The sequence below is a fragment of the Danio aesculapii genome, chromosome 25 (assembly GCF_903798145.1).
Source record: "Danio aesculapii chromosome 25, fDanAes4.1, whole genome shotgun sequence".
Classification (NCBI taxonomy): Eukaryota; Metazoa; Chordata; class Actinopteri; order Cypriniformes; family Danionidae; genus Danio; species Danio aesculapii.
In genome coordinates this window covers 14,200,153-14,213,582 of record NC_079459.1, presented here as the reverse complement: position 1 = coordinate 14,213,582, position 13,430 = coordinate 14,200,153, and the positions used below count along the sequence as shown (strand labels likewise).

At 33.6% G+C, this 13,430-nt stretch overlaps 1 protein-coding gene across 1 annotated transcript in view; it reads right to left on the bottom strand.

The window, feature by feature from the left end:
- Positions 1–13,430, bottom strand: part of LOC130219011 (trichohyalin-like) — a 32,969-nt gene that overhangs the window by 18,130 nt on the left and 1,409 nt on the right. The window contains exons 2-10 of the mRNA XM_056451284.1: positions 13,154–13,340; positions 12,987–13,051; positions 9,221–9,500; positions 6,289–6,386; positions 5,174–5,291; positions 4,965–5,090; positions 3,747–3,872; positions 3,564–3,668; positions 1,734–1,922 (exon numbers count right to left, since the gene is read on the bottom strand). Of these exons, the coding sequence (XP_056307259.1) occupies positions 1,734–1,922; positions 3,564–3,668; positions 3,747–3,872; positions 4,965–5,090; positions 5,174–5,291; positions 6,289–6,386; positions 9,221–9,500; positions 12,987–13,051; positions 13,154–13,333 (1,287 nt within the window). The 5' untranslated portion in view covers positions 13,334–13,340. The remainder of the gene's footprint in view (positions 1–1,733; positions 1,923–3,563; positions 3,669–3,746; positions 3,873–4,964; positions 5,091–5,173; positions 5,292–6,288; positions 6,387–9,220; positions 9,501–12,986; positions 13,052–13,153; positions 13,341–13,430) is intronic.

The following is a 13,430-nucleotide window of genomic DNA, read 5'->3' as shown; positions in this document are numbered from 1 at the left end:
TGGAAGATGTTTGGAACCTCCAGGACTCGTCCTAGAGCTGGCAAAATTCTCTGGTCTGATGAGACTAAAATTGAACCCTTTGGAGTGAGTGCCAGGCATTAGGTTAGGAGAAAACCAGGCACCGCTCATCACCAGGCTAATACCATCCCTACAGTGAAGCATCAAGAATCGTTGCCAAATGTGCATCAACAAATTATTGAGCAAAGGCTGTAAATACTTAAGTACATGTAATTTTTCAGCTTTTTTATTTGTAATAAATTTGCAACAAATAAAAAAAAATCTTATTCACATTGTCATTATGGGGTATTGTGTGTAGAATTTTGAGGAAATAAATTAATTTAATCCATTTTGGAATGAGGCTATAGCATAAAAAATTTGAAAAAAGCGAAGCGCTTTGAATACTTTCCGGATGGACTGTATGTCTTAGTTTGAGCTGCATTTATTCCAGTGTTGTAAATATAGGTGTTAATTAATTATGCTATTCCTTCTGGAAAGGAATTCAGTGGTAATAGTTTTTCATTTTCAGTATGATAAAGATCCGCTAATTGCAGTGAAATACTATTTAAAGAAAGAAAACAGCTGATAAATCATGAGATGGCCTCCACACAGTCCAGACCTGAATATTATAGAGGCTGTATGAGATCACCTGGACAGAAAAATAAAGATATGACACTCTAAACCTAAAGAAGACCTCTGAAAATTGTGCTAAAATAAGCCTGATATTACTTAGAATATTATTTCAGAAAATGTCAGGACAAACAATTCAAGCTGTGCTTGATGCCATGGGAAGCCACATTATACATGGATTTTTGCTTGAAGAGGAAATGTTGCGCTGTTGTTGTTTTTTTATACATATTTCCTATATGTTTTGTTTCTTTTTAATAAAAAGACTGATTGATTATATATTGTGCAAACGTGTTTGCTGGTATTGTGCTTAGAACTTTTGCACAGTACTGTATATATACCAGTTTGCTCAAAAATACAGTAAAAACTGATAAATTGTGAAATGTTAATATAATTTTAAATACATTATTGAATGTAGTTTCAAAATTTATTTATTCCTGTAAATCAAAGCTTGCTTTATAGTTTCATGGAAACTGTGATACAAAAACCTTTTAGAATTCTTTGATAAAAATATGTTTTATTTTTATTTAGCTTTTATTTAAAATCTTTTTTAATATAATAAAAAAAATATATAATAATAATAATATTATTTCCCAGAGATGGGTTGCAGCTGGAAGGGCATCTGCTGCGTAAAACATATGCTGGATAAGTTGGCGGTTCATTCCGCTGTGGCAACCCCAGATTAATAAAGGGACTAAGCCGACAAGAAAATGAATGAATGAATGAATAATAATAATAATAATAATAATAATAATAATAACAATAATAATAAGAAGAAGAAGAAGAAGAAGAATAATAATAAATATGTCTTGAGCAGATCATGATACAAGAAAATTTGAAGGATTTTGTGGCACAGAAAACTAATGATGCTTAAAATTCAGCTTCAAACCACAAAAATGTATTACAATTTAAACTACATTGAACTAAATAACAGTTACAGTAAAACATTTTTTAATTTCCCAGTTTTTAATCAAATAAATGCAGCTTTTGTGAGCAGAATGAGCATATTTTTAAAAAATCTCACTGTTTTCAAACGTTTAGGCTAGTAGTGCATATATGGTATATATCGGTATAAAGGGTATAAATAGGTATAAAGGGTGACCTCTGACCTCTTTAACTGAAAGCAGCTCCTCTTTCATCAGCATTGTGTCCATCTTCTGTTTGCTGCTTTGGCTCTTAGCTTGTGAAAGCTCAGAATGAAGTTCAGACATCTGTTCACTGAAGCCCTGTTTGCTCCTCTGCTCTCTCTGCAACTGCAGATCCAAACTCTGGATCTTCTGATAGAGCTCTGCTTTCTCCTTTACAGACAATAAAGCATCATCATTAATAATATATCAAAAACTTATCTATTTCAGTGTTTTTTAATGGATGGGTTTCAACCCAGAAATGCCAGGAAAATCAAGACAAATATATAAAAAGATTAAAAAATAAATCTAGAAGTGAACCCATATACACATATATTTTTTAATAAAACAGTTCGGTGACACTTTATTTTGATGGTCCATTTGAGTATTAGTAGACTGTCTGCTTAATATCTGCTGATACTGCTCCTTCAACAGACATTTAACTGACTATAAGTAACTTTGCAAGTACATGTCAACCTACACACCCTAACAATAAACCCAACCTAACAGTCTACTTATAATCTAATGAGAATTAGTTTTCATGTAGATGCAATGTAACTTGATTCAGCAAATGGTTCAAATAAGTCTGTTATCATATAAACCAGGGGTGTCAAACTCAGTTCCTGGAGGACCGCAGCCCTGCACAGTTTAGCAGCCCTGCTCCAACACACTTCCCTGTAGGTTTTAAACAAGCCTGAAGGACTCAATTCGTTTTATCAGGTTAAATTAGGATTGGAACTAAACTGCACAGTTTGACAGCTATGATATAAACCAATCGTGTTTCTAAACATGACTTGGATTAACCCATGTGATTTTTTTTTATCTTTTGACAAATATTTGCAGCATCATAGCTTCAAATGAACAGAATTTCAAGAAATGGGCAGAGGTCATTTGTTCAGCTTTAATTTTTTGAATCAAAGTTAAATAAAATGAAATGTACAAGTAATTTCAGCTTACATAATTAAACTGACTTGAAATGTCAAATTAAAATTTGTATAATTCAAAAAATAAAGTTAAAACTTGATTAACTTACAGTTAAAGTAACATAAAAACACATGTTGCTGTGACTTTGTGATCACATGTATTAATGTATTATTTTTTTGTGTATATAACTAAAAATATTTTTATTCTAAAGATGAATAAATGTCTTAAATATCTGGAAGTGTGATGAAAAACAGAATTCACCATAATATACAATAGATGCTCTTAAAAATAATAGCTATTTATTTGCTGGGTTCCCATCACCCTGTGTTAATGTGCATTTCCAAGTATTGTATCAGAAACGAGTGATGAAAATGACAATTTTTAATAAAAATCCCTTAATTTGCAATAAAAAAAATTCTTGAATGAGGTGGTTTTAGACTTGTGCGAATAGGAATTAAAGTGAAAAATGAGAGATGGAGAAACATTTCCTTAATAAACTCTGATCTAGCTAAATTAAACCCATGTGACTCCATTATGCTTGCCTTGTTTACTGTTGGTTACCAGGTTACCAATACTACAGTCAGTGGCTCTATCAGCTTAATGGAAATCCATTTTTTCAGTGTTTTTGCAAACTTTGAAAAGATTTGCTTCATGCTAGATAAACAAAAAACACTACTGGTGTTTCCATGAAGATCTTTTACCATCCATGGAATATTTTCATCCCACAAAAGGTTCTTTTAGTGAAAAAAAGATCCTTTAGATTATTAAAAATGTTCTTCATTTTTTTGTGGGAGCCAGATTCTTCTATGGCATCACTATGAACAACTCTATTTGTTTCTCCCTGGCACCTTTATTTTTAATAGTTTAAAGAAATGAAATGTAACAGCAGACCTGGAGAAGACGGTCTTTGTCCATTAAAGCTCCAGACAGTTTGACCTTCAAGTCATTCAGATTGTCTTCTAGTCTCCGCATCTTTGCAGAAAACAGGTCTTTTTCCTAAGGAAACGGTAGATAGTGGTTATTCTGGAAGTGTTGAGTGTCATAATGAGAAATTAAAGAGTTTTGTGTTCATACCAGCTCCATTTGTCCCAGCCGGCTGCGAGACTCATTGAGCTGCTCTTCTAGCTCTGCTTGGTTCTGGATGGAGCTGCTCAGCCTTTGCTCCATCTCTCCTGCTTTGTTTATAGCCTCTTCTTTGTGCTGTGAGAACGATTGCACTCATTTCAAACTTAGAGTTTCGTTCTTCACTGTAAAGCTAATCACAATTGCAGATTTTAAAGGAAAATGCCATGAAAAATGAAAATACTACATTTTCAACATTTTCATCATCAAAACCTCATACTATTATATTTTGTGATTTAGTTGAATTGCCAACTGGAAAAAAATAAATAAAAGATACATTGAACATAAAACATTTTATGTACAAGTTCAAATATTTGACTTATTTCAATTAGTTTGTCATTTAGTTGTAGTTTTTTTTTTTTACTTTGAGCTCAATTTTAGTGATATTAAATGTTTGTTTTTGTTGAAAAAAACTATTATATTGGATCAAATTTGATTTTTAAAATAATGTCTTCTGTGGAACAGAAAAAAATCTGAGCAAAAAAATGTTGTCATGAAAATTGGTTTTATTTATTTATTTATTTATTTTTATTTATATAGTCCATACATTTAAATGCCTTTTCGTTTTACCTTTTAATTTAATTTTATTTTTACAGTTAGCAATTCTTTTTATGTATTTTCGACTCTCAGCTTCATTTGAATTAACAAAAATGTTTGTAGCTAAAATTACTTTATTATATATGGTCAAAACACTTCCATTATGTATGGAACAGAAAAAATCTGACAAAATAATTTTTTTTCAGTAAATTTCTAAACAATATTTTAGTCATTTTATTTTTTTTTTACATTTTTTTATTGGAATACTTGTACCTTAAATGTTTTTTAATACTATTTTAACATTTATTGCAGTGCTTTAATTTATTCTGTTTAAATTTATAATTTTTTATTTCAGCTTAATTTCTATGAAATTATTAAATGTTTCCACACTTTTAGCTTTGGTTATAAACAATATTCTCATTTTTAACTTCCATTGTACAAACAAAAATACAGAAATATATATATATTTAAATCTATTATTCTCATATCTATTATTTAAAAAAAATCTCTTTATTGTCAAAAAAGTTGTTAATTTTTTTAATTAACAATGACTTAAGAATCACAAAAAATCTGAAGTTTTATTCTTGGTTGAACTATCCTTTTAATATATTTTGACAGCAATTAAAGATGAACCTCATCAGAGGAGTGAAGCTGCTTTAGTGCATGCTCTTTCTCATATTCCAGCTCATCTGTTTTCTCCTCAGCCTTTCTGAGAGCTTCTCTTAGTTTCTTTATCTCCATCTCAGCCTGCTTCTGTCTCTGATGGACATAGCAAACATAAAAAAACCTAGCACACAAAAAGTACCAAAATTGTAAGTTTCCCCCTTCCCAATGTTCTCTACCTCTCTGAGGATTTGGTCTTTAGTATGCGGCAGAGTTCTGCTGGGTAGATCCACTGATGTGGACAGAGTTTCCAGGCTGGACCTCATCTTCAAAATGTCCAACTCGAGCTGCAGAACTCTAAGTTAACGTTAAGCGAATTAAACTTGTTAAACACATTTCTTTTTAAACAATTTGACTTAAATATGAAATGTTTAAAGATATGCAGTATAAGCATAAATTCCTTCATTTCTTTGTATAGAGAATGAGAATCTACGTCATGGAGAGTTGCATTTCACCGTGTTTTTGGACACACCCCATAAGTGCACAATGTAAACCATTGCAATTCACCACAGAAAAAACTGATCATTTTTTAGTAATATCTTTTGACAAACATCTTGCAAACACTAAAATAAAAACTGAATAGTGTGTGGATACCTTCATAAATGGTCTTTTTGGATCTGAGAAGCTGAAAACATTCATCAGAACGTTTTGTTATTTCATAGTGATTCATCAATGCATCAAAAATAATGTAACAGACTTTATAGGGTTAAGTGGTAAGCACTTCTTTCTTTGTTTCTCCTTCTTTATATAATTGTTTCTACTTCTTTATATAAATTACCAACTTGAAGTCTTGAATTAAAAAAATAATTGGGTTGCGTAAATGTATGTATATTTGGCCAATTTTGTTCATTCAATTCACCTATAGCGCATATCTTTGGTCTGGGGTGGGGGGGGGGACCCAGAGGAAACCCATACAAACACAGGGAGAACATGCAAAATTCACACAGAAATGTCATCTGGCCCAGCCAGGACTCGAACCAGCGGCCTTCTTGCTGTTAGGCAGCAGTGCTTACCACTGAACCATCGTGTCACCCAAATAATACCATTTTAAAGAAATTTAAAAAAAACTGTAAACCAAATGTACTCAATATTTCACAATGATTGTGTTCTGAAACCATGATTACTGAAAAAAAATATGTGAAACTAAGTGCAATGAAATCATGACATTAGGTTTGAAAGTATGACCAGTGTAGTTTATCAGTTTAGAGACTTGAGCACACTTTACTTCAGAAAATCTGACAGTTCAAACCAATAAAAAACCTGTAATGTTAGTTTAGTCTACAGTATAACTCACTTATCGTTTAATTCTCTACGACGGCGGCTGTCCTCAAAGCGACTCATCTCAGCAGCTCCTTTGTCTTGCTCAAGAACTTTTACTGCTTCAGAAAGCTGCTGTGGAGGAAATTCAACATGCATGAATTCAAGAGTTCATTAAAAAACATCTCTGAAATATGAAAGCTAATTTGCAGATTTTTATCTCACAACTCTGACTCTATTTCCTACAATATCTTGCAAAAAAGTATACTTTTAAGTTCCTTTTATGAAGTATATTTAAGTAATGTTAAAGTACATTCTTAAGATGTGCTTCATGTACAAAGAATACGCGAACATCTATGTAACAGTAGTATACTTGTAAGTGTACTAATTAAATATCGCTTGGGACTAATTTACCCCTCTTTTTAGTATAAAAGTATATTTTTAAGTGTACTTTAAGTTTAACAGTAGTAAACTTTAAGTCCACAAGTAGTTCACAGTTTTCATTTGTATTGCAGGTTAACTGATGAGTATACTAGAAGTTTACTTTTCTAGTAACATTTTGTAGTTTGTGGAAATACACTTTGACGTATACTGTGTTACTGTTAAGCCGCTTTTTCACTATCGTGCTGATACATGGCAGGATGGATCCATGCTTTCATGTTGTTGATGCCAAGTTCTGACCCTACCATCCAAATGTCACAGCAGAAATCGAGACTCATCAGAGCAGGCAACGTTTTTCCAATCTTCTATTGTCTTCTATCTTGAATTGTAGCCTCAGTTTCCTGTTCTTAGCTGACAGGAGTGGCACCCGGTGTGGTCTTCTACTGCTGTAGCCCATCCTCCTCACGATTCGACATGTTGTGCATTCAGAAATGATCTTCTCTAATGAGTGGTTATTTGAGTTACTGTTGCCTTTCTATTAGCTTGAACTAGTCTGGCCATTCTCCACTGACCTCTGGCATCAACAAGCCATTTGCACCCACAGAACTGCCACTCACTGGATATTTTCTCTTTTTCAGATCCTTCTCTGTAATCCATAGAGATGGTTGTGTGTAAAAAAAAACAGTATATCAGCAGTTTCTGAAATTCTCAGACCAGCCTCTCTGGCCCTAACAACCATGCAACGTTCAAAGTTATTTCGTATATACTCTGTTTGAACTGCAGCAGATCGTCTTGACCATGTCTTCATGCCTAAATGCATTAAGTTGATGCCATGTGATTGGCTGATTTATAAATTTGTGTTAACGAGCAGTTGGACAGGTGTACCTAATAAAGTGGCCGGTGTGTGTATAAGAAACTATTATAATAGTATTATAATAGTAAAATGACTAAACCTACACACAGGAATTATCTATAGTTAAATAGTAGTTTTTTTGAGTTATACATAAAGTGTACTTAGCATATTTTTTTCATTAGGAATAGTTTTATAATTGAACACAAAAAGTGCTATTTATAGTAGATAATTTGGAACAAGCAGAACTGATTTCTGAGCATTTTTTTATTGGATTGATTTTGCAATAGTTTAAATCCAACAAATGCAAATTATAATCTTACAACAGCAGAAATCTTACAACCACAAAATAATATATGTATATAAATAGGTAACGTAACATAAAGTTGAAGTCAGAATTATTAGCCCCCCTTTGATTTTTTTCTTTTTTAAATATTTCCCAAATGATGTTTAACAGAGCAATGAAACTTTCAAAGTATGTCTGATAATATTTTTTATTCTGGAGAAAGTCTTATTTGCTTTATTTTGGATAGAATAAAAGCAGTTTTTAATTTTTAAAAATACATTTTAAGGTCAAAATTATTAGCCCCTTTAAGCTATATATATATTTTTGTTACAGAACAAACCATGGTTATACAATAACTTGACTAATTACCCTAACCTGCCTAGTTAACCTAATTAACCTAGTTAAGCCTTTAAATGTCACTTTAAGCTGTATAGAAGTGTCATGAAAAATATCTAGTAAAATATTATTTACTGTCATCATGGCAAAGATAAAATAAATCAGTTATTAGAGATGAGTTATTAAAACTATTGTGCTTAGAAAATGCGTTGGGAAAGAAATAAATGGGGGCTAATAATTCAGGGGGGCCAATAATTCTGACTTCAACTGTATATCAAAATTCAGAACTGTTTTTCTTGCAGTCATGACAAAATAGTCTGAATTTTGATATATGTTCCAGATACATTTTTATATTTTCTGTGGTGGAGACACAAAACAAAATTGCAAAACAAGAAGAACTGTTAAAAATAACAAAGTGTTAACTTCATTCATTTTCTTTTCGGCTTAGTCCCTTTATTAATCAGGGGTCGCCACAGCGGAATGAACTGCTAACTTATCCAGCATATGTTTGACGCAGCGGATGCCCTTCCAGCTGCAAGCCATCACTTGGAAACATCCATACACTCCCATTCGTACACATACACAACGACAATTTAGCTTCCCCAGTTCACCTATAGCGCATGTCTTTGGACTGTGAGGGAAAGCGGAGCACCCGGAGGAAACCCACGCCAAGACGTGGAGAACTTGCAAACTCCACACAGAAATGCCAACTGACCCAGCCGAGGCTCGAACCAGCGACCTTCTTGCTGTGAGGCGATCATGCTACCCACTGCTCCACCGTGACACCCAAAATGTTAACTTGTTTATAATTTGCATTTGTATAAACATAATTATAAACATGATTTTTTATATATATATATATATATATATATATATATATATATATATATATATATATATATATATATAAAAATTTGGGTTGTTTTAATTAAGTTTTGAGCCAAATATATATGCAAACCCAACACAAATCTAATTAAAACAATCCAAGATTTTTAAAAGTGTATTTTTTCATCTCTTTCCGCAGATCTTCAGTCAATCAAACCAATATCAAATACAACCCACTTACAATATTCACATTCTGAAGATATTAAACCAGTAAGACAGATAGACCCATACCTTGTGCTTTATGTCCAAAAGGTTTCTGAGGCTCTTGCTTTGTTGAAGCTGAAACCCCTTGGTTCTTAGTAGGTCTGTCTGAGCATCCAGGTGACCTCTGGCCTCTCTGAGCCTCTGGACAAGTTCTGCTCTCTTCATGCGGCTTTCCTCCAGAGCAGCTCGGAGCTCAAAATCTTCTGCAGAAGAGTGTGATCGTGGAGCCCCTTCTGGAGCCAGACGAGAGGCTGAAGACCATCTCTTTATTCCCAAAGAGTCCTTGTGCCGCTGACTGCCTAGAGTGCTGATAAGGAGAAAATATAGCAAGTCGTCACCTTAGAATTATAAGGTTCTATCAGACATTTTTGTCAAAATTGAGTAATTGACATATTCTTATTTAATGACAACTTATTTACATTATGGGATGTTTTTTTTTAAGTTGTTTTCATTTTAAGACTCTTTATGTGATACACACATACTGTTTGCTATGGAATGCAAAAACTTTGAAGCTCAATATCTCAAAATCATTCAGAATGCAGATAGAATCTTATAATTCCAAGGTGACAATGTGTGGAATGATTGATAATGGGCCATTGACTAACATTATGGCTTTTACACCTTGGTGTGCATTATTTTCTGTTAATACATGGTCTGTTGAAATTCCTGATTCTGATTGACTGGAAGGTGTGTAATAAAATCGTTTAATGCACATGTAAATGTGATACAGCTGCAGACACTCACATTAGAATAGCATTATTTTTTGTGACAGTACAACAATAATTCATATTTCTACATTACTGTGAGGCTTGGGTTAAGGATTTTGGTAGACTTTAATAAAATAAAATGCAATGGGTAATTTAATAAGTAATATAAATAATTCGCATTATAAAAACTGTCTTTCCCAGTGATGGGTTGCAGCTGGAAGGGCATTCGCTGAGTAAAAAACATATGCTGGATAAATTGGTGGTTCATTCCACTGTGGCAACCCCGGATTAATAAAGGGACTAAGCGGAAAAGAAAATGAATCAATAAATGAATAAAAACTGTCTTTACATTACTGTGAGAGTTGGGGTTGAGGTAGATGTTCATAAAATATAATTTTTGGATAATTTAATAAATAATATAAATAATTCTCATGAACTTCCAGCTGTAGCTGTATCCTGTGTAGGAACAACCCATGAAGTTCCAGTCAGTTTTGATCACAGTTCAAAATAAATGCACTTCCCTCAATCATTAGTAGTAACCACAGTAACTCTGAAGAATGAAGGCTCCAGGAACTGTCACCGTGTAATCACAACATAAATGTGTGCTTCAGCAGGAGCAGATGGGGATCCACCACCTTAGCAATATCTTCAAAAAAATTTTTTACAATGTAGATTGTCAAAGCAGCTTAACATAAAAGTTCTAGTAAATTGTAAATGTGTCAGTCCAGTTTTCAGAGTTGAAGTTTAGTTTAGTTTAGTGGTTTATTTTTCACGGCTGAAAGTCCAAACACTGAAGAGCAAATCCATCGATGTGCAGCTCTACAAGTCCCAAACCAAGCTAGCCAGTGGCAACAATGGCGAGGAAATAAGCCGCAAAACCACAGAATAAGCTGGATATTCAATGGCTTGCTTCACGTAGAGTGGTTCTTTGACTAGGTATTGTACATATATAAAATTATTACACGGCTGTCTGTGATATTTGATTCCAGTTAGTCAGTCACAGCATTCCATGGTGTGTTATTCCCAGTTAACAACCGGCACAGTTAACGCAGGCTTTGAGTCACCTTGACCGTCAGTGAATAGGTTTTTGTTCACATCCGTATATTTACATCCACATTCATATGTATCTGCACTGTCATGCGGCTGTTTTTGACTGCTTGGGGCCGACTTGTGAATAAATAACTCATAGGTGCTTTATTTAACCAGTTTTGTTTCTGTCAGCTTTGTGTTTTTGACTGTTTGGCACCATCTTGTGACAGAATAATGCACAGGTTAGTGTATGCTCCATCAGGTTTAGTCAGCTGTTGCTGTCAGCTTTGTGTTTAATTAAAGATTTAATAAACTATTACAGCTCAGAACAATGTTTTGGGTCAGATTTTTATGTTTTGTGGCAATTAACCATGTAATAAGTGGGATAAAGTACATCCAGAATTGTTGTTTTTCACAGAATAAAGCCTTTCAGTCTTATACAGTACAATAACCCTCTGCTTTGCGTCAGGCTGACGATAAGGATTAACCTGTAAGGTTTTATTCTGCCATAACACTCTACTGGATGTACTTTATCCCTAACTTAATGCATGGCAAGCATTGATTATACCTTACTTATTTTTGGCACAAATTAGAATAGAAAAAGGCAATTTTCTGCACAATTCACCTCAATAATGTCTTCTGTCCAAGTTTTAAAAATTCATCCCAAGCGAGAAATTTACATGAGATGAAAAACATGCCCCAAATAATCTAGAGAATGTGACACAATACTTCGCATCTGGTGTGAATCCAGCATACGAAGAAATCTCTGAAGTGTGTGCTTCACACAACTTGCTCATAAACCACATCTCATCATATAAAACAATGAAAAAATAAATTAAATTACATATCCTTTCAAATAAAAAGGTCCCAAAGATGTTGTCTGCCATTGTCGGTAGTTCTTGTCATGCTGGTCTATGTTCAGCAATTGATCCATCCAATTTGTTTGCTTTAAAGGTGCGCTATAAAGAAAATCTGGGTATAGGCATGGTTGAATAATAAGATATGCAAATTACCTCAAATATGAGCCTCAGACACCATCGTTCTCATGTAAATTACATTAGTGTAAATCCCCAGCGAACAAAAGGCCAGTCAGAATACAAAACCGAATGTTGCGTGACTCACGGGGCACACCCTCATCATCTGCATGTACTTTAGGTAAGGTTCTGCATCATTCGCGTAATCAGATCACTAGTCAAAACACAGACTGAAATGTTGCTCTGGGATCATTAATATGCACGCCTCAAGCTGTGTTTGATAAGCAATACCATTTCCCAATGAGACAACAGTGATTACTTTCGTCCCTCAGTTATTTTGAATTTTTTTTATTTTATACTTAACTTACTACCAATATGGGACTTTTATTTTGAAAACAGGAGATGCAGATTGTTTACTATGCATTACTGTGCAACTACTACATGAGCCACAGGCTGGTCAAAATGCAAAATGTAGCATAAGTGGATTATAAACTTATTCAGCTCCACCCCAAAGAGGCATAAGGTATGTTTAAGCTCATTAATATTCACGACCAATCCAAATACGGTCAATATGAACCTTTTGATTCTATAGGGGTATTTCATGAGTAAAAAAAGTTACATATAAAATCCATTTCTGCAAATTTGTTAAAACTACCAAAGCCATTTACCTACTATGTAGATATCAGAGAAAAATGTAACTTATTAAACCAATGCAGTATAATTTATTCAGTTATTTAATCCATTAAAATTGGTGCTTACTATTGTGTCAGCGGGAGTTTGAAGGGAAATTCTAATACCAAGTAAAAATCTTAACACCAAGAAATGAATTTTAATGAAGGGTAAGTTACTTTTTTATTCTTTTGAAGAATTAAAAACAGAACTGGGAGAACTGGGAAATCTTTAGGTAACATAATAAATCAGCAATGCAACTTTCTTTTATTTGTCAGAATTTCATATGCTTTTGTAGCTGATTGGTTTGTTTTAACACTTTAATGTCTTAACAAAAACATTTTTTAAAAACTAAATAAGTGGGAAAATGCACATATAGCTAAAGATATACATAAAAGAGAAAACATCACTAACCTTTTGCTGATTTTTGAGTTGAGAGGTGATCCAGAAAATCCCACACAACTCCATGCTGGAGATTTCTTAAAAATAATAAATAAAACAAACATGTTTTTTTAAACTAAGTTAAAGACTAAACAAAAAAAGAATTATTTTGACTCATGTAGTGTCTAATCGTACATTACCCAAGTTTTAAGAAAAGATCTACCATCCCAAAAGTCAAGATCCGAGAGAGCGAGAGGACTTAAAGACCTAAGAGTGTGCCGGAAAGACCTACGGCCCAGATCAGTGTCCAGTTCCTGGGCACTCCACAAACCTGGAGGTGAAAGACTTCTTCTTTCTTCTCTCCAGTCAGCCATGGTCATGAGGGCTCTGGAAACGTGAATTGAGAAACTAAGTCAACAGCAAACTGTCCTGCCCTAATGCGAAACAATTTCACATAAGAGTTTGAATCTAGCATGT